The sequence below is a fragment of the Nylanderia fulva genome, unplaced genomic scaffold (assembly GCF_048542155.1).
Source record: "Nylanderia fulva isolate GAGA-0341 unplaced genomic scaffold, ASM4854215v1 Scaffold2, whole genome shotgun sequence".
Classification (NCBI taxonomy): domain Eukaryota; kingdom Metazoa; phylum Arthropoda; class Insecta; order Hymenoptera; family Formicidae; genus Nylanderia; species Nylanderia fulva.
The window spans coordinates 9,167,473-9,186,857 of NW_028190263.1; the positions used below are offsets into that span (position 1 = coordinate 9,167,473).

Consider the following 19,385-nt stretch of genomic DNA (forward strand, 5'->3'; position numbering starts at 1 on the left):
TTCACCTAAGTGTGATTGAAAAACAAATTATTTCTTGTATTATAATACTAGACAACATAAGCGCGCGACATTGTCTGATTTCGTTTATTGATTTTATTTATTATAATTTTATTTTGAACAACTGTCAAATTATTAACCCTCACAATGATAGCCGCTCAATACTAATATAATGCAAATCGAGAACTTATATTAGCATTGTGGAAAAGCGATAACAATAAAGTTCGAGATATGCGAGTATCGACTTTTTTAGAAATTGATATCTTCAATATCATCTACCATATATCTTCAATATTTGCTTCAATATCTTTTACATATCTTCTTCTATGTCTTTACACCAGGTAGCAAGTGTATGTCATTTTAACGTTGAATGACGTCATTGTTAAATGTCAAAATGATGTTATTTTTTATGTCTAATAATGACATCAGTTTGCTATTTAGGTATTTTCTATATCTTATATATGTATATTTCTAATATATATTCTTGTAATATTATTACATTTAAGATATTTATATTTATTTTCTAAATAAAACATATGCAACGCGATATTATAAAACATTTATTCTTATTATAATATATAGGAAGACTGAAAAAATTAGCATACATATATCTTTATATCGATAACAAAATATATAGTATAGTGATTTAGTAAAATATAAAGATAAAGTAAAAAATGCGTTCGCGTGATTGGATTATCCTTTAGATAAAAATATGTAAAATTCATCTTAGATAAGATAAAGATGATTTTGTTTTAAATATATCTATAGATAAAAAATAAAATTATATGGCAATTTATCTAGATAATTGTCTAAATAATAATTTTTAAGACTGCTTATGTAAACGCAGTTATAAAAAAAATGTAAATTATAAAAGGGATGTAAAAAATATATGTATTTATATTTTTATTTATAAATTTTATTGCTTACCATGTTTAAGTTCGACTATTTATTAAGTATATTTTTATGTGCTATCATTCTAAACCAAAATTATTTGAAAATTTTTCTAGATAATTTAGTAAACACTTGCTATTGAAATATATATATCATATTTTATTTATGTTGATAAATCATTTATTATTTACAAATAGTGTCTAAATGTAAAGCTAATATACTTTTTTCATCTAATTGTAATAGAGATAATATATATATATATATATATATATATTTATTATCTATATAAATAAGATAAAATGTCGACAAAATTTTATCTAGATAATTATCGCTATATAATTTTATTTAGATAACAGCCAACATTATTTACTTGTGGCTTATATTCTAATATAAGTATAATATATATATAAACAATCAAAAATTCATATATAGACTGTGACGTCTAATGACTGTCTAATGACGTCATTTTGACATTTAATGACGTCAATTTGCTACCTGGATAGGTGTAAATAGGGCATTTATAAAAAGAATTTGTAAAATTGTAACTGTATTATGGAATGGTGATAATTCAGAATCCTATTTCTTCGACTACAGGAATTGTTTCTCTCTGGTCCTATATATTTGATACTCTGTGTGAAGGGGGCACAACTTTCGCTGGCGTTTACAAGTTACATAACCTAAATAAATCTTGTAAGTTACCGGAATTAGGTGGTCGAGTTCTTATAAAACATAAAAAAAAAATAAATATAAATTAAAATTAAGAATCAATAGCGATAAATAAATTTATTGGGCCTATAATATAATTAAACACTTGCTATTGAAATACGTGTGATAAATATATATATCAGATATTTTATTTATGTTGATAAATCATTTATTATTTACAAATAGTGTCTAAATGTAAATAAAAAATAATTTAATATAAATATTTGTAGCAATAGAAGGGAAACGAACGTAAGATTTGTCGTATAAGATATATGTATATTCTAACGTTTTGAGAGAGATTACACGTTTTATATATAATACATTATGTTGGATAAACCATCTGGCCCGGATAATCAATTATCCAAGGAAGAATATTTAATAATGAGAGCTAAAGAAGCGTTACCGATCGATATTTATGCTGCTAAATCGTGGCTAATTACTGCAAAATCTTTATTTCCGCATAGTGCAAAAGTCCAGGTCAGAGAAAAATATTTATTAATTTCTTTCTAAATTTGATCATTTTATCAATTCTTTCCTCCTTTTATTTTCCACAAACTAAATATATTAATATTTAATTAATAATAAATATATCTAATTTATGTACAGTAATATTTAATTTTTTATATTGTTTTTAGTTTGAGGCATATCGAATTGAGAAATTGTCAAAAAATGTAAAAGAAGCAGCAAAATGCTTCAGCGAAATGTAAGTATCATGATTACACTATGGGAAATTTATATATATATACGATTTCTTTCATAATCTTAACTATATAAATATAGATTCCAAAATTTTCCGGACGATCGTGATATATGGAAAGAGATAGAAACAGTGACAACATGTCTTCGCTTGGAACAGTGTGATAGTGAAGCGGACTTTTTGTGCCAAATGTTTCAACATATTCCACAGGATTTGCAACATAGATTACTTGTGATGACAGCTGATCATAGTGAAGACACAATGGAGCATTGCAAATTATTACTTTTATTGCTACGCAGGTTTCCTCAAACCATAGCGACTCATGGAGTATGTACCTTTAAATATAAATTATTTTATTTAATCATAATAAATATGTTTATTTTAATTAATTAAAACAAACGATTTATTATTTAAAATATAAAAGAATAGTTTTATTTAATTAAAATATGTATGTATTTTTTTCAGATATTTTATTTAATTTATTATTTTTTAGCCACGTTTGGTGGAAACTCTCTTAACAGCGGAGAAACATAGCCATCCAGGTCGTGCGGTGAATGGTTTCAGAAGATTATTGGCATGCGATGCATTGCCATTGCTTGGTGCTGCTCCGGTGGAATTAAATCCTCGTCTTAGTTTAAGATTACTTTGTAAGGCCGTGGAATTTTACTTGGCGTATATACAACAACCGCAGGATGCGCAAATTCAAAATCCATGGGACAGACTTTTCCAAATTGTGGAATTGATAGGTCAGAAATTAGGATGGGAGTTGAGCAGTCTATTTTCTGTACCTTGGAATCGCGAAACGTACAGCGACAGACTGCAACAGTATGCCATTGCGCATAATACGGGCCTATGCGACGAGCTTATAGTCAGACAATTACTGATGTCTACAATTGTAATATTATTGAGAATACTGAACGAACATGCTACTCTTATTAATAATGACGAGACAATGTATTGTCTAGTGGAGGCATTTGGAGAAGGAATGCATTCTTCCGCAGGTAAAAAATATTTCACACTCGAGAATTATTTTTTATTTTTTAAGCTTATTTCTTATTAAACTCCGCAAATTCCAGAGCCGAAATTGAAGAAACGAAAACGAGAGGATAATACAGCTATAATAGTGACCAGTGATAGCGATTATAATGGCAACGGTTTAGCATTGGCGGTAAAATTATGGGATCTATTGCATAGCAGTGACTATCTTCAAAGAGAAATTGGCAAATTGAGTCAACAGTTACGACTAGATAACTGGTTGAATCCATTTTTAACGGATTTGGCAATGTACAAAGGTTTACATCATGAAGTATTAGCCAGATTATCGCAAGAAGGCGGTAATCTATCTGTTAATCTTCGTTTAGCCAGCACATGTTTCTTTTTGAGAGATTATAAGGTGCGATATCTTATAAACTTACAGTCACATATGATATATTTTTGTTTCCATATATGTCTTCTCTTTCTTTCTCTCTTCAAAGCTATTGAAAATAAATATCTCTTTAAATAATAAAATAATCTCTCTTTTAGGGAATGCTGGAACATATTGTTCTAGTTGCGAGTTTGTTACCCACTGTACCAGGCAAGGTATCTCACAATTTGACAGTTTCAAGCATAAGGCATTTACATTATCTGACTCTCGCACGTTTTCCTATTTTACAATACTGTTGCAAATTGCTTCTTTTAGCTATAAAGGTAAAAACTTCTTAATATATATGATTGCTGATGATCAGCGATAGTATACAACTGATTATGCTTTTAGGAAAACTTTTCTTTACTCGGAAGTGTCGGAGACTTGGCTATTGGACACGCATTGGTCTTAATACAGATAGATTGGCCACAAGAAGCTAGTACGCTGACTGCAATAACAGAGAGAATTCTTAATCGCGAAAGTTTTGCTTATCCATTATTCCAAACGTATATAATATGTGTGGATATTTTAGAAGAATTAACATACTTATGGACCGAACATGGTGGAGGAGTGTCATTGGACATAACTACAGGCGTTGGAGTTTTACAAAGTACATTTTTGCTTTCTCGTAGAGGAAATTGTTTTTGCGGGGGAAAAATACATATGTGCATATACACATACATACATACATACACATATACATACATGTACGTGACAAAAAAATGTTATTTTATGTAAAAAATTTCCTAATTGCACATATTTTCCTTTGCGATATAATTTTACTACACGTGCAGATATTACGTCAAATCGATAATAAATTATAATTATACAAATTGTTATTACAAATAATTATAATTTCAGATCGCCGTATCACTACTCGCGGTGCTGATAAAGGAGTTCGCGAGGAGGTGAAACAAGCTATGCGTCGACAAGCCGCGCGGGATGGCATTGATCCATTAGACGAATTGTTGCAAAAATTCATAGTAAACGAAAAAGCCGCCATTTCACATAGTTTAATTATCTCGTAAACTTTGGATTTTTACTATTTGTATCGTTACTCGTGACATACAGTGAGAGAAAGTTTGTATATGAAATATTTTGTATATAAAACAATTGTTTTATTCAGTAACAATAAATGTGAATTTTTGCAAACTATTTATGAAGATTTTTTTATAGAATGATGTACAAAGATTTACAAAGTTAAAAGAACATGTTTTTGTTTATCGCATAAAACCATATAATTTATAAATATATAACTTATAAGTGAGATAAAATTTGGATGAGATATTTTAAAACAATTGTTTTATTTATATATTAATAAATGTAACATTTTTGCAAATAATTTATTGCAGATTTTTTATGAAACAATGTACAGATTTTTATAAAATTAAAAGAACATTGCTTTTATTTATCGCACAAAAATCCTAATTTACGTATAATTTACATGTATTAAACATCAAATGAAAATACAAATTTTGAGATTTATAAAAAAACAAGTGTTTAATTATAATTTCTCTCATAACAGATTTTAATATAATTATATACATATCATTATTAAAACGCTTTTCTTCATATCTTGCTTTGAAAATCTTTTATGTAGGTATCGTCTGTAAATATATTTCGTTAACTCCTTACATATATATATGTATTTATATAACAATAAAAGATAATTGACAATTAACGAAATTATATAAAATTACTCTGAATTCTAATAAAATATACAATTTTTAAAGGAAAATATGTAAAATATGATAGATAAATGATACGTAATTCAACGTTTGAATACCATTATGCTACAATGGTGTATACTAATTGTTATATAAAGTTAATGCAAATAATTATTTTGTTAAGGATATTTAGAATTATAAAAATTCATGAATATAATATGTAATATGCAATTAAATGATTCTATCTAATATAAACGCCTAATTGAAGGGCACTTAGAAGTAATACTTTAATCCCAGGCATAAAGGAAGCAATTTGACTAAAATCTGGTCCTGATACTAATTGCGTATGCAAATCTAATCCTCCTGTATAATTGCCATTTTGTATCATTTGTGATATTTGATGTAATCCTTGTAAAGTATTTTGAGACAACTGAAAAAAATACAATAATAAATTTGCATATAATGTATATATAATATATAATGTATAATATAATGTGAAAATAAATATAATGTAAAATTTTTTTACCTTATTCTCTCTAAGGCAATCGTACAACACTTCTAATTTTCTCGATACATCTTCTATCTTCCTTTTGATTTGCTAAAAAAAGTATTGTAAATTTAAATATCCGACATTAAACAGTAAATATATATATATATATATATATATATAAAATAATAAAGTAAAGAAATGTAAGTAAACTAATATAATTACTTTCTTGTTACATAAATATTATTTGCATATCTAATATAATGTATTAATTATTATATAATGTGTCAATTATTCTTACTGGATTCTTCGCATCTTCGTAACACTGATTTTTCAATTCATCCAATATCGTCTTCAGATGTATATGTTGCTCGGGAATAGGTGCTTTAGGTTTTTCTGGTTCCACCACTTTTGCAGGAGCAACAGGCATCGCAGGTTGTAATAATGGTTCAACTGGTTTGTTAATTGGTGCAGTATTCGATATGCCTTGTCCATATTGTTGTGTATTATAAGATGTGCGATGCTCTTGATAGAAATGATCTTGTGGTAATGGCTAAAGTAGTTGAGTCAAAAAAATATATTCCCATACAAATATATTATAAAAATATTATATATAAATATATACGTACGTATAAAAAATATGTAATTATATTATATAACAATATATACAGTAAAATATATATGTATATTATATATATGTGTGTGTGTGTGTGTATAAATATATATACAAACTTACACTCGGTTCCAGTTGATTACTTCGCAATGGTTGCAAAATTGGATTTTGTGGTTGATATTCAGATTTCGACTAAAAAAAATATATATATATATATATATACAAAAAATATTGATCATTTTTGAAAATTCTTTCTCATATCTTTCAGCCACTTTACAGTGGTGATTGACGCGTCTATGGCATCGTAAAAACAAACGAAAGCTTTCAATTCATCAAAATATATTTTGATGACTTAAAACGATGATATCAATAAAAAATGTACGAAAAAAATGGTTTACTCTTATTTAATTTATGATAAAATTTAGGTAAATTGTGTGTATGAATAAATAAAAATTGATATCTGTGACACTAAAATTTCAAAATTCGCAAAGCAGTTTGAACTCTTTGCACAACACATTTATTAGTTTTTTATATCACACGTATACAAGACGTCTCATTGTAAAAAATATGCTTAAATATATTTTTAAAAAATGCATTTTAGAAAATAATGTTTCAATCATTTCGCATAAACTACGTACATATAAAATATCTCGTAAAATATTCATTTTTTCATCACCTTATTTCAATATTTTTATGAGCAAAATAATGAAAGGAATCGATTGATGTAAAATCCACATAGTTATTTTTGAGAAAAAATATGTAGCTATTAATTGCAAATTGCATAATTTTTCTTAAAAACAACTATGCTTTCTTTGCACCAATTAATTTTTCTCTTTGTAAATTATTTATTTTTGGCCATCCCCTATCCTTACAGCTTTTTATGTTGATTTTTGCGAAAAATTGATTTATATAAAGAAATTAGTGACCATTTAAAAAAATTATTAGGTTGACTTTCAAATAACTGAATAGTCGAAACTCAAGATTATCAACTTCTATCCTTTTCAAAACCAAACAACTTTTAATTCGAAATATCGTTTTCTAAAATGCAATTATTTTTATACATTTAAATATATCTTTTAAAATAAGACACCTTGCATATAAAAATTTCACATTATAAAATTCGATTAGATTAATTCTATTAATAAACCATAGAAACACATGGATGACAAAATCACAACAAGGAGATGTGATATTCTATAATTATGAGACACTGTAACATTCTCAAAGTGCGAAACCAGTGCTACCTTAACATCTACACCCTTCGAATGCTTTGCCTTCCATTTTCTGGTACCTGCATGTTCCGCGGACATTTCTTTTGCGTTGCATAGTGCCAGTACTGGCTATATATAATTGTAATGCGTATATATGTATATGTACAATATTTTTACCAGTAATATATGTAACTTAAGGCTTCTGTCACTACCGCGGCCATGTTAGATTGTAACGTCAGAGGCGAGATCGCACACGCTAAAAATTCTTAGATGCTATTTTTAAATAAAAAAATATTTTAATGGAAACATTATTTCAAACCGTTTTAACACACTTTTAAAATACCTCGAAAACCACTGTTTTTCCTTGACAATCAATTAACAGCCATATTCATCAAAATATCTTTTTATTTCAAAATAGCATCTAAAAATTTTTAGCGTATGTTTTCTCGCCTCTGACGTCATAATTCCAGCATGATCGGCGAGCTAGGATCCTTAAGAACGAAAAATAATAGGAGCTATTAATAAAGATTACATAAAAGGGTGTCTACTCGAATCCTGTAAAAAATTCTCCGAGTCGATAAAATTCCATTGAGAATTCTCGGATTTTTGAAGATAACAAATCTCTCTGACAATCCCTGGTTTTCCCTATTTTTTCCAGGGAGTAGACATCCTGTAAAACTGAATGCAGTTGGATAAATGAAACTTTACCTGTGCTTTGGAACTTTTCCCGATCGGCGGGTCATTCCATCCAGACTGTGGCGGCTGAGAGAACTGATATAAATTTCCGTTCCCCGTCTGCATTTGTGAAGGTGGCTGAGCAGCTCTGGTGGGGTCGTACATTTGAGCCTGAGGCGCGTTTTGCAACGGAGGCTGAATGATATTGGGTTGAAGCGGCTTGTATGGTTCGGCTTCCTTAGGATTGTTCATGAAACTCGACGGCTGACTGACATACGTGTTAGCGGGCATAGAACCTTGAGGTTGATACGCGTTCTGCATAGGATAACCGGGAACGGGAGTGATCTGTTGGGAATTGTACATCGGATTTGACGACGGAAAGCCGCCCTGGCTGTACGCAGGGGTGGATTTTACAGATGGATCAATCAGATACTTCGATCTCGACTGCGGACCGACGCTGGACGGTCTCGAGCCGCTCAAATTGGAACCCGACGGAGGTGGCGGTGGAGGTGGCTGAACAATTGGAGCCTGGTTATACGAATGCGACGACGTGGAATACTGATCGTAGATCGCAGGTTGCGTCTGAATAGGCTGAGGACCTCCTGGTGGCGGCATTCCATATAGCTGAGGGTTCTGAAGCGTCTGATTTGCAGGGGCTCCGTAAGTTTGCTTCAGCGGAGTCGTGTTCCAGTTCTGAACAGGTGTTGACGTCTGCTGTAACGGCTGTTGCAGCGGATTGTAAGCGTTTTGCAAAGTCTGCGCGGGTGTTGCTTGTTGGAACGGCTGTTGCAGAGGATTGTACGCGTTTTGCGGGTTCTGCGACGGAATGGTTCTTCCCGGAATGGTCTGTTCGTAGTAATAGTTTTGACCGGCGGGTCTTGCGACGCTCCTCTGCTCCTGCGTGTAACTCAGCGCCTTGCACAAACGATCCCTCAACATCGCAACTCTCTGCTCTTGACTGTTTCCGAGATAATTCAAGGCAGCTTCCAGATCGCCCTCCGTCGCCAACATTTCAGCGTACTGAGATAGCACGGAGGCGATTTTATCCTCTATATGAATTTCCCTGATACCCTGAAGCTCCAAAGCTTTCTGCATTATCACGACCAGTTCTACCACGTCTTGGGTGTCGGCGTTGGACACTTCAACCAACTTGTTCAAATTGCCGGAGCAAATGTAACAGATCTGCGCTTGCTTCTTAAGAGCGGGATTCTCGGAGGACATCAAACGATCGCCGAGCGTATCTGTTAGGTATAAGTTCACGTTGTAAGAAATATGATAAAAATAATGCGTTAAATTATATTTCATAATATATAAGATTTTATTTATATGCTTACCACATAGAGCAGATCGTTCCTGCATACTGGAATTTGTAAATATACCGACTAACGCCTCTTTCCAGCACTTTATGTCACAATTCTTGACAACTTCTCCCCAATTCTCGCTAACTAATGAATTGATGAGAGAATTTAATGCACTGGAATGCTCCGAAAAGTATCTGAACTGGGTACGCGCTAGTAGCTCAGGACCAGCGGCCATCGAAAGAATTACAGCGTCGGCGTACCTTTTACTAGAAAAGCACAAAGATACGGCGGCCTCAATATTTCCTAAGAGGATAGCTTGAGTGATAAGACCATCCTCATCTAAAAAACAAAAAAACCCAATCAAATCAATCATTAAACAATTTTTTTACTCTAACAGGATGCCTAATTCAAAAAAACTACATTCTTGATAACAAATTCTTTGTAATTGTAAAAATAAAAAACATTATATAACATTAATGTGTATAGAATAAAGAAACTATTTTAAAATGTTGCAATTTTCTAATTTTTTAGAATTTTAAACAAAAAACACTTGAAGATCAGAAGAATTTTTTACAAGATTTAAGTAGATACCCTGTATAAGGCTATTAGTATGTTGCTTACCATCAGAAGTATTTATAGTGTAATCTGCAGATTTGTTTAATGCTTGTTTTTTGCCTTGTTCCTGCGGAATGGCATCAAATACAGCACTATCGGCTATAACATTTCCATTCAGTATCTAAATCAAAATGAATAATGCATAATTAATATTAGAATAATAATAAAAGCATATACATGACATAAATATCAATCAGGTCTTACATTATTAAGATTAGAGACACCTTCTACAATATTGCTTATATCGTCCTGAGGTACAAACTGATTTAGTTTATTGTTCATTGTATCAATATTGTAGCCTAATAATTCCAATATACTCTTTGTCACATTGTCATCGAAGTAAGCACGCACACAACTCCAGATTTTCTTGGTGTGCTCATCCAGAGATTTTTCCATCTTTTCCTTGCAGAAATCGCTGTACTGTTCAGTCTCCAGCGTTGCTTTCAATTTGTTGGAACGTTGAATAAGACTTGGCTGTGTGATTACTTGTGATATAATAACTTTTCTGTTTAAATCTTCCTTTCTGTTTGCTAAATTTGGATCGGCAGGTCGATTTTCAAAGATTATCAATTTACCACCAAACTAAAAATTATATTTAACTTTTATCAGATAATTCTTTTATTCCACATAAATGTTTTTAATGTAACAGATAAGACAATAAATATATATAATAAAGCAAAGTTAAAAACTCACTCCAAACGATGCTCCAATCGGCCTTTTTAACCATTTGGGAGCTTTTATTAATACTGCTGTCGTTCTTGCTTGTGCTGTAGATTGGGTGAAGGGATCCATTCCTGGGAATGAATCCATTATCTTGTTAGATTCAGTTTCTTGTTGTTGTCCACCTAGTAAAGAGTAGACAATGACATGACCGTCAAAGCTACTGCCAACAATTAATCCTGGATTTCTTGGACACCAAGATACATCAAAGTTCCACTGCGGTGTTTGGGCTACTTCACATATCACCTCACCGTTCTATCATTACAAAATATATTAATGAGTTCGACAAATTTTTCTTTAAATATTAAAAAAGACAATGCATGCACAATACCGGTGCGTTTGAATTGGGATTCCAGCACAGAATTCTGTTATCTTTGGCACAACTCAAAAGTAAGTCTGAATCATGCAGATTCCATGCAATTGAAAGAACACCACGCTGATGACTTTGCAGTGTTTTCAAAGGTGACGTTGGAAACCTCACGTCCCATAATTCAATAATAGGTGTTTGATCATCCTGGGATGCTAAGCATAATTGTGTTCCAATATCTGGATGCCACTGAGCAACTTTCCAACGTACCTGTAGCAGCAAAAAACATTAACAGTTATTTAAAAATTTTTCCTTTAAAAAAGAAAACATTCATGTATCGTATTAAGATAGAACAAATTGTATACCCTCGAATTCGTATCTGTCAATTTAAATATCGGTTTCTTTTCTTTCACATTCCATATAATGCAATATTGTGAAAATGTGGAGGCAAGAATATCTTTTAAATGTACTATAACATGAAATAAGAATATAATTATCAAGATTTGCAATTGAAATACATATTCTTGGTATCAACGTGCAATTTCTTTTATAATAATCTAATAGAAGAACCTTGCTTGTTCCAAGCAATGTGTTGGACTTCCTCTGATTGCTGACTTCTGGACAGAGTTGTAGATGTGTTTGTGTTAATATCCCAGATATAAATCTCACTTTCCGTCGCACCTGTAGCTAATTGATTTTCATCTCGAAAAGGATTAAAATCCATCGCTCTAACAGGACCAGAATGTCGATGAGGACTATTTATCAGGCAATTACTTTCTCTGGCTAATAACTTAGCAGCAGAATAAATTTTTATAGTGCCATCCTCGCAACCTCCAACAATTACGCCTGGATTATTACCAAAAGGACCCCAAGTGATTTTATGAAACCTGGATCAATAATAAATAGGAGAATATATGCAACAACTAATAAAATAACAGAATTAATTTAATGATACAACTGTAATCTATGATCGTTACTGACCTGTGATCACTGGGTACACTGACTTGGAGTTCCATTTCGTATCCAGGTTGTTGTAAATTCAGCGAATACAAATCTAAGCTGGCAGATGTACTGAAACTTGCATCTAGCTGCTGTGCTGCTGTGCCAGCTGCCAGCATGATGGGATGCTGGGCTGGCGGAGACCATGCTACATTCACGGTCTTCAGTAGTTCCTTGACTTTCATCTGTACACACAAAAATGAGACTTTAAAATCTGCCATTATAGTGTACAATCTTGCATTAATTTGCGAAATGTCTTATCATATAAGGCGAGAAGAAAATGTCATTCAATAGTTATTGATAAAAAAATAAGGTATACTGAGACTTAAATAATAGGCGTCGATCGCATAATTCGGCGAATTATGTCAAAAAATGTTAGCCGTCATCGGATGAAGAATGAAATAAATCGGGAAGAGAATGATTTATCGCGTTTTCTTGCAAATGTATTCCACGCGGTGATAAGGAAGTCGGTGTCTCACCTTGACAGTATTATTTTTGGGCGGCTGTAAATAGAGAGAGACTTTAAAATAAAACACAGAGACTTATACACGTCTCTCTTTCGGTTTATAACGGCCTGTGTCAAGTCTTCCAACGTGGCGATGAGCGTACGCGAACGAACAGACGATGCTGTCGTCCTCTCTCGGTGCCGTGACGTATTATGTCATCCTTTTTTTTTTGTTGCGTCGGCTGTCAGCTGTCGCCACAAATGGCGTCAGGAGCTTCCTGCGTCTTTCCTTCTGATCTGACAGAGCATTATTTCCAAGACTAGCGGAGGTAATTATTCCGTAATTATTCGCGTACGTGATTTTGCTAAATGTTGCGATTTTGTCGTTTTGTTAATAAAGTGTTTATTGAAAGATGTATAGGAGATACAATCGGAGACCAAAACACCAATGTTATTAATCTTATAGAAAATTGTGCATCTTATATAGAAAATCGGTAAGTTTAATTTCTTAACTTTCAGCAGTTTTAGCGTTGACACAAGCGAATGCTCATTAATCGAAAAAAAGTCACAATTTCAACAAATTTTTTTTTTCCTAAATGGTTTAGTGAATGTAATTTTGCAACATTGTCTCTTTTAATTATATATGTAAAAAATTTGAAATACATAATATATGTATTTTTTTTATATATCTATAACATAACGGTAACGTAATCGATCATAGTAATAAATTTTCATAAGATTATATGTAAAACTAGTGGAATTTAACATATACTTTTATTTAAAAGTGTGTTACAATATCTTGTTTTTATATTGTTTGTTTAAATATCCAATAATTGATATGTAAGTTTGCAATATTACATTCATATTGTAGAACATTTTATAATTTTTAAAATTTTTATATTTTTCTATTTATAGATTTATATGTGTGTGTGAAAATTATTAAATTAATGTATATTGCTTTTTTTTTAATTTAAAATCTGCTGAATTATTTGTTATGATTCTAGAAAGTAATTTTATATATATATATATATATATATATATATAATTATATAACACAATATTATAATATTTTCATTACATTTAATTTATATTAAAATTTATTATCCAAATTATATTCAATTTATGTTTAGAAGTAAATATCACAGTTTAATTATTTTGTAGTTTTTTAGTAATTATATTCACCTAAAAAAACTTTTTATTATTTGTATTGCATTAATATAAGATATATCAAATTATACATTTAATATAGAAAATGTTTAACAAATATGACTAGAAAATTAATTTTGAAAAAAATTATAAAATATCTATTATAGTCAAAATAATAACAATCAATCTTTCTTTCAGAGTTTATTTATGAAAAAGTCTTGGAATCTTTCTTTTTGTCGCAATGACCCGACCTGCTGATTTCGAGAAACTCGCGCGATAACAGAGGCCAGATACGTGCGATAATTTGAAATAGATTAAATGAAGTAAAATGTGAAGTGAGACTTCCCAAAGCTTTGATCTCAGTGTACGAATGGACTCTATGCCAACGCACATCGAGGAAACGAACTATAATTGATAGCATGGATTGAAGAGTAACATGATGTGGCTCAGATTGAGACCTCGTCGTCTGTCGACGATTATTTTCACGATTGTTATATTCGTGAGCGTATTTTTTATTTGGTCCATAAGTCAAGGCAGAAGCAGAACCGACGGACAAGATGACTTCATCTTATTACGGTATAAATTTTTATTTAATTATAGTATTTAACTCGATTTACAAGAATGCTGTTAATTAAATTTGCAATGATTAAAAAATTATTATTACAGATCACATGAAAATCAAAAAGATTACATAGATCGTCGAGGAATTCATGTAGTAGTCGGTCATTACATAGGAGATTCTATAGATTCCTTGAAAACTCCGAACATTACGAAAGGTAAGGGATGCAATTATATTATAAATATTGTATGATCAGAGAGAGAAATAGTATATATTATTCTTTATTTTTACAGAAATTGTAAATAAAAATTTATTTGATCCAAAACCATTTGAAGGTAAAAATGGAGAACCTGTAATAATACATCCGAAGGATTTTTATAAGATGCAGCAATTATACCAGATTAATCGCTTTAATTTAATGGCTAGTGATAGGATACCATTAAATCGATCTCTGCCAGACGTTAGAAAAAAAAAGTAAGAGTTCTGCTTTGCTTATAAAACTTTTTTTTATCTCTATTTTCGATATTTAATCAATAAGATGTTTCAAGTAGTTTATTTTAAAAATTTGTAGATGCATTTCAAGATATGCAAACTTAGGCGATCTGCCAAAAACATCGATTATTATAGTATTTCATAATGAAGCTTGGAGTACTTTATTACGGACAGTACATAGCGTCATTAACAGATCGCCAAGAGAATTGTTAGAAGAAATTATTCTTGTTGATGATAACAGTGAAAGAGGCAAGTGTAATAATTTTATTATATCATAAAACTAATATATATTTATTATTAATTTTATTTAATTATTTATATTAAACATTTTTTTATATTATTATATATTATTTATTGCTAGAATTCTTGAAAAATGCCTTGGATGATTACATAAAAACTTTAAGTGTTCCTACAAGAGTTTTGCGATCCAATGAACGGGTGGGATTAATTAAAGCGAGACTTTTGGGCGCAAACAATGCTAAAGGCGAAGTTCTTACTTTTCTCGATGCTCACTGTGAATGTACGGTTGGTAGGTAAGCTTCATTATATTATACCAATATCAGAAACAAAATTTTCGCGATACTATATACAGTATCGATATTATAATATTTTTTAGGATGGTTGGAACCGTTGCTCGAAGCAGTTGGTAAAAACGCAACAAGAGTCGTTTCTCCAGTAATTGACATAATAAATGATGATACTTTCAGTTATACAAGGTAAATTATTTATAGAAGCCAACAGTTAAAAATGAAATTTTGTGTCGATATTTATTTAATTTCTTGGTATCACACCAAGGAAAGTTAATGCCTTTTACACAACGAATAAGTTTAAACGAACAATTAATTCTTTCTTGAAACTGATAAACTACTATTTTTTTACTAGTTTTTTATTTATATATTTTTAATAAAATATATTCTAATTAATAATTTTTTTAATTAATAATTTTTAGATCGTTTGAGCTTCATTGGGGTGCGTTCAACTGGGATTTACATTTTCGTTGGCTAACATTGAACGGCCGTCTGTTGAAAGAAAGACGCGACAACATAGTCGAACCTTTTCGAACGCCCGCAATGGCGGGTGGATTATTTTCTATGAACAAGGATTACTTCTTCAAATTGGGCAGTTACGACGACGAGATGCGAATCTGGGGCGGCGAGAATTTGGAATTGTCCTTTCGAACTTGGCAATGCGGTGGCAGCATCGAGATCGCTCCCTGCTCCCATGTTGGGCATCTCTTTCGAAAGTCTTCCCCTTATACTTTCCCGGGCGGGGTCGGCGATATTTTATACGGTAACCTCGCCAGAGTCGCTTTAGTATGGATGGATCAATGGGCGGAGTTTTACTTCAAGTTCAATCCGGGTAAATAAAATTATTCTGGTAATACACGATTTGGATATAAAGTTTTAGGATAAAACAGATATATGGTAGTCTTATATTTTCTGAAAAAAATCGGGGATTGTCAGGGATTTTTTTATCTTGAAATTTTTACTGTTTTTATCTTCTATTGATTGAGAGATAGTTACCTTTCATTTTAATAAATTCTTATATCACACGTTTTTATTTAGAGGCAGCCAGATTGAGATACAAGCAGCAGATTCGTTCAAGATTAGCTCTACGCGAGAGACTGCAGTGCAAAAGTTTCGAATGGTACTTGGAGAATGTGTGGCCCGAACACTTCTTTCCTACGAATGATCGATTCTTTGGCAAGGTAATGCTAATATTTTTTCAAATACAGCCTTCCCTCTTTATATATCGAAAGTACTATTTGGTTACTCATGTATAATTATTTTATTTGTGTTAGATAGTGCACGCTGCAACAAAGAAGTGCATTATGCGACCGACTGCGAAAGGTACATATACGCAACCTTCGGGGAATGCGATTCTGCACTCGTGCATACCGCGACCGATACTTGGCCAGATGTTTGTGATGACCAAAAACGGAGTGATAATGACGGACGAAAGTGTGTGTCTGGATGCACCAGAACGAGATACACAGCAGAAAACGCCGAAAGTGAAAATAATGGCGTGCAGCGGTCGGGAAAGGCAAAAATGGCAATACAATGAACAAGTAGAGTATCTTTCAGATGAATTATTAACTATAGCAACATCTTCCTTTAACGGGGATTATGTATTACCAATGTATGCTTATTTTTTTAGACGAAAGTATTTTTACACGTGCCTTCTGAGATGTGCCTTCAGGCAACAGCGGAGGATGATACGCTCGTAATAGCGGCTTGTACTAAGAATCCTGATCAACAATGGATTTTGGAACCAGTTCTTTGGAAATAATAATTAATAGTGTTACTATGTTATTAAGAAAGATGATAGGAGAAGATAGTGCGTTAATGCACTATCAGTATGTCAGCGACATACTTTTAATGTGCACTTTTATTGTGACACCTAGATTTGCATTCTGCACGACAGTATACATATATGGTTGTAATTTTGATGAAACATTAATATTTTTGTACTTTTATATTTTTTGATGAATTTACAGACAAGTATTTTTGTTCCATAACAACATTTGAAATGTGCAATAAAAATATTAATAATGAGATATTATTTATCATTTGTTTCAATTTTTCTTTTCCTATAGCCTTTAAGTGTGAATCTTTTTATATTACAATTTTGATTGTTTTTTTATTATACCTATATTCTATATTTCCATTGGCGGATTTTAAAGGTAGGTTTTAGGGTTAAATCCTTCCTCATATATGATTTAATAAACCATAAAATTCAAAAAGAAATATCTTCTGATATATAAAAATATGTATAAAAAGATAAAAGCTAACTGGATTGGATAAAAAGTAATGTCGTATTTTTAACTCAAAATTGGGGAGTAAATTTATTCTTATTCATAAAAACAACTTCAATCAGTAATGTAATGGCCGTCGTTTTCTATAACTTTTTGCTATATCTTTTGAGCAGCGGTATAATTTCTCGTGCGTAAAAAACTCGGGCGTTTTCTCAACTAAGAACTGCTGAAGATGATTTTTACAGTCCTCCAAAGAAGTGAACATCTCTTGCTATTAAAGAAGTTTTGCAAGAATCGAAAGTAGTATTCCAAAGAAACAAAATGTCTGGTGAATTTGTTAATAAGTGCGATAGAATGACTCAATTTAATTGCAATATTTTTTGTCCGTGTGATCAAAAAAGGATAAAATTACTTGACTAAAGCTAAATTAAAAAAAAAACTTTATATGTTAATCAGTCAGTTCAAATAAACTAATGCAAATGTTTTTCTACGGTAATTTAAAATTTAAAATACTGCTATATATAGTTATCTGCAGTTCTAATACTCAATTGTTCGCTTCTGCAAAAATGGTTTGGCATATTATGTAACCTCATCGCATTTTTAAAACCAGTATCAAATGCATTACGAAAATTTATTATCAAACAATCTACCCAATATTCTTTATGAATTCAGTAGTGGCTTTGTTACTGTTTAACATTTAACAGTATACATATTTTATATGGCCAGTTAATCTTAAAAAGTTAATTATTGTATCAGTTATTGACAAACAAATTATTTGAACTGCCCAAATATTCATTTTTTTATAAAGTTTCAAATGCTGGTTTAATCATTTGTTAATTTATATCTTCCTTTTTCTGCAGTTTATGCAATTCTTTAATAGAATAATAAATAATTGTATTTTAATTCAAAATGTATAGTTCAAAATGTATCTTTGGACCATAGTTGAATTCTTTTATCTCATACAATTAATACTTTTTACATTACATTAATTCACGGCCGCTGCATAGTTGCAGAATATAAGTGAGAATGTAAATTAACAGCAACCGACATGATTACAAAAAAAAAAAAAAAAAAAAAAATTTAAAGAAACCGTTATATAAAAACATACTTAATCGAAACCACACAAGACAATAACTTAAAAATTGATGAGATGTAACTTTTCACAAGTTTTAAAACATAAATGCAAACAGTTTTTATTTCGATTTATTTATATGCAATAACTGAATTCTCGTATTCGTTATATATAAAAATATGCGTGCATGTGTGTATGTATGGTGTACTTAACACGCATTTAAAACAAATTCTTAAAAAACGCAAAATTATTATTAAATTAAGTCAATTAATTAGAAAAGAATAACGTTCATTAAAGTTGAATGATGCACGATGGAAAAGTAAAAGATCAATCTTTGTTAAGTTTTTCGGCATGATCTTGATCCAGACGATACAAATGAACGTGTCCGCAGGCTACTTGGCACAGTTCACTCATATCTAGGTCAAAGTCACGTCCTCAGCGAGGCTAAAAAGGCACTTAGCCCGAAGGCGCACTATTCCTGCCTGCGCTTCGAATCTGATCGCCTCCATACCAAATTTGAACTAAAAAATGAGTGAGTCTGTGTTTATAAATTTGCAAATTACTTTGAAACAACAATACCATCGCTGTAAGTGTTATACAAACAAATTAAAAATGTAATGCATTAT

At 31.1% G+C, this 19,385-nt stretch overlaps 3 protein-coding genes across 8 annotated transcripts; 2 read left to right on the plus strand and 1 right to left on the minus strand.

Moving 5' to 3' along the window:
* The first annotated feature begins 1,502 nt into the window (after positions 1–1,502).
* On the plus strand, positions 1,503–4,850 carry IntS10 (integrator complex subunit 10). 2 transcript variants are annotated; one of them, XM_029310421.2, is made up of 9 exons: positions 1,503–1,578; positions 1,824–2,070; positions 2,229–2,296; positions 2,374–2,617; positions 2,784–3,291; positions 3,367–3,683; positions 3,815–3,979; positions 4,047–4,305; positions 4,557–4,850. In XM_029310421.2, exons 2-9 carry the CDS (start codon positions 1,918–1,920, stop codon positions 4,721–4,723), a joined length of 1,881 nt encoding a protein of 626 aa, XP_029166254.2. In that variant the 5' UTR covers positions 1,503–1,578; positions 1,824–1,917; the 3' UTR covers positions 4,724–4,850. The 2 variants fall into 2 exon arrangements, with proteins under 2 accessions (XP_029166254.2, XP_029166253.2); XM_029310420.2 differs by lacking the exon at positions 1,503–1,578 and having other exon boundaries at positions 1,585–2,070.
* A 226-nt stretch (positions 4,851–5,076) lies between these two features.
* Sec31 (COPII coat complex component secretory 31) lies at positions 5,077–12,927 on the minus strand. 2 transcript variants are annotated; one of them, XM_085482204.1, is made up of 15 exons: positions 12,770–12,927; positions 12,273–12,475; positions 11,862–12,178; positions 11,657–11,760; positions 11,316–11,561; positions 10,958–11,239; positions 10,469–10,846; positions 10,271–10,385; positions 9,683–9,988; positions 8,382–9,589; positions 7,707–7,802; positions 6,586–6,654; positions 6,151–6,402; positions 5,889–5,960; positions 5,077–5,792 (listed from the first exon to the last, which is right to left on the minus strand). In XM_085482204.1, exons 2-15 carry the CDS (start codon positions 12,473–12,475, stop codon positions 5,604–5,606), a joined length of 3,837 nt encoding a protein of 1,278 aa, XP_085338330.1. In that variant the 5' UTR covers positions 12,770–12,927; the 3' UTR covers positions 5,077–5,603. The 2 variants fall into 2 exon arrangements, with proteins under 2 accessions (XP_085338330.1, XP_029166255.1); XM_029310422.2 differs by lacking the exon at positions 7,707–7,802.
* Positions 12,928–12,984: 57 nt separating this feature from the next.
* On the plus strand, positions 12,985–17,494 carry LOC114937074 (polypeptide N-acetylgalactosaminyltransferase 3). 4 transcript variants are annotated; one of them, XM_029310427.2, is made up of 12 exons: positions 12,985–13,064; positions 13,136–13,229; positions 14,080–14,457; positions 14,548–14,657; positions 14,734–14,914; positions 15,012–15,181; positions 15,294–15,461; positions 15,549–15,648; positions 15,882–16,291; positions 16,498–16,640; positions 16,734–17,000; positions 17,090–17,494. In XM_029310427.2, exons 3-12 carry the CDS (start codon positions 14,318–14,320, stop codon positions 17,219–17,221), a joined length of 1,821 nt encoding a protein of 606 aa, XP_029166260.1. In that variant the 5' UTR covers positions 12,985–13,064; positions 13,136–13,229; positions 14,080–14,317; the 3' UTR covers positions 17,222–17,494. The 4 variants fall into 4 exon arrangements, with proteins under 4 accessions (XP_029166260.1, XP_029166259.1, XP_029166261.1 ...); XM_029310426.2 differs by having other exon boundaries at positions 13,149–13,229; XM_029310428.2 differs by having other exon boundaries at positions 13,157–13,229.
* Positions 17,495–19,385: the final 1,891 nt, after the last annotated feature.

Bases quoted from the DNA above. Each gene is read 5' to 3' on its own strand.
- LOC114937074 (XM_029310425.2), top strand. From the start codon at position 14,318: ATGATGTGGCTCAGATTGAGACCTCGTCGTCTGTCGACGATTATTTTC. The intron at 14,915-15,011 runs GTAAGAGTTCTG...AAAAATTTGTAG, and splicing joins CCAGACGTTAGAAAAAAAAA to ATGCATTTCAAGATATGCAA. The intron at 15,182-15,293 runs GCAAGTGTAATA...ATTTATTGCTAG, and splicing joins TGATGATAACAGTGAAAGAG to AATTCTTGAAAAATGCCTTG.
- IntS10 (XM_029310421.2), top strand. From the start codon at position 1,918: ATGTTGGATAAACCATCTGGCCCGGATAATCAATTATCCAAGGAAGAA. The intron at 2,618-2,783 runs GTATGTACCTTT...ATTATTTTTTAG, and splicing joins AAACCATAGCGACTCATGGA to CCACGTTTGGTGGAAACTCT. The intron at 4,306-4,556 runs GTACATTTTTGC...TTATAATTTCAG, and splicing joins AGGCGTTGGAGTTTTACAAA to ATCGCCGTATCACTACTCGC.
- Sec31 (XM_085482204.1), bottom strand. From the start codon at position 12,475: ATGAAAGTCAAGGAACTACTGAAGACCGTGAATGTAGCATGGTCTCCG. The intron at 11,562-11,656 runs GTATACAATTTG...TTGCTGCTACAG, and splicing joins TGACAGATACGAATTCGAGG to GTACGTTGGAAAGTTGCTCA. The intron at 9,590-9,682 runs GTAAGCATATAA...TATACCTAACAG, and splicing joins GGAACGATCTGCTCTATGTG to ATACGCTCGGCGATCGTTTG.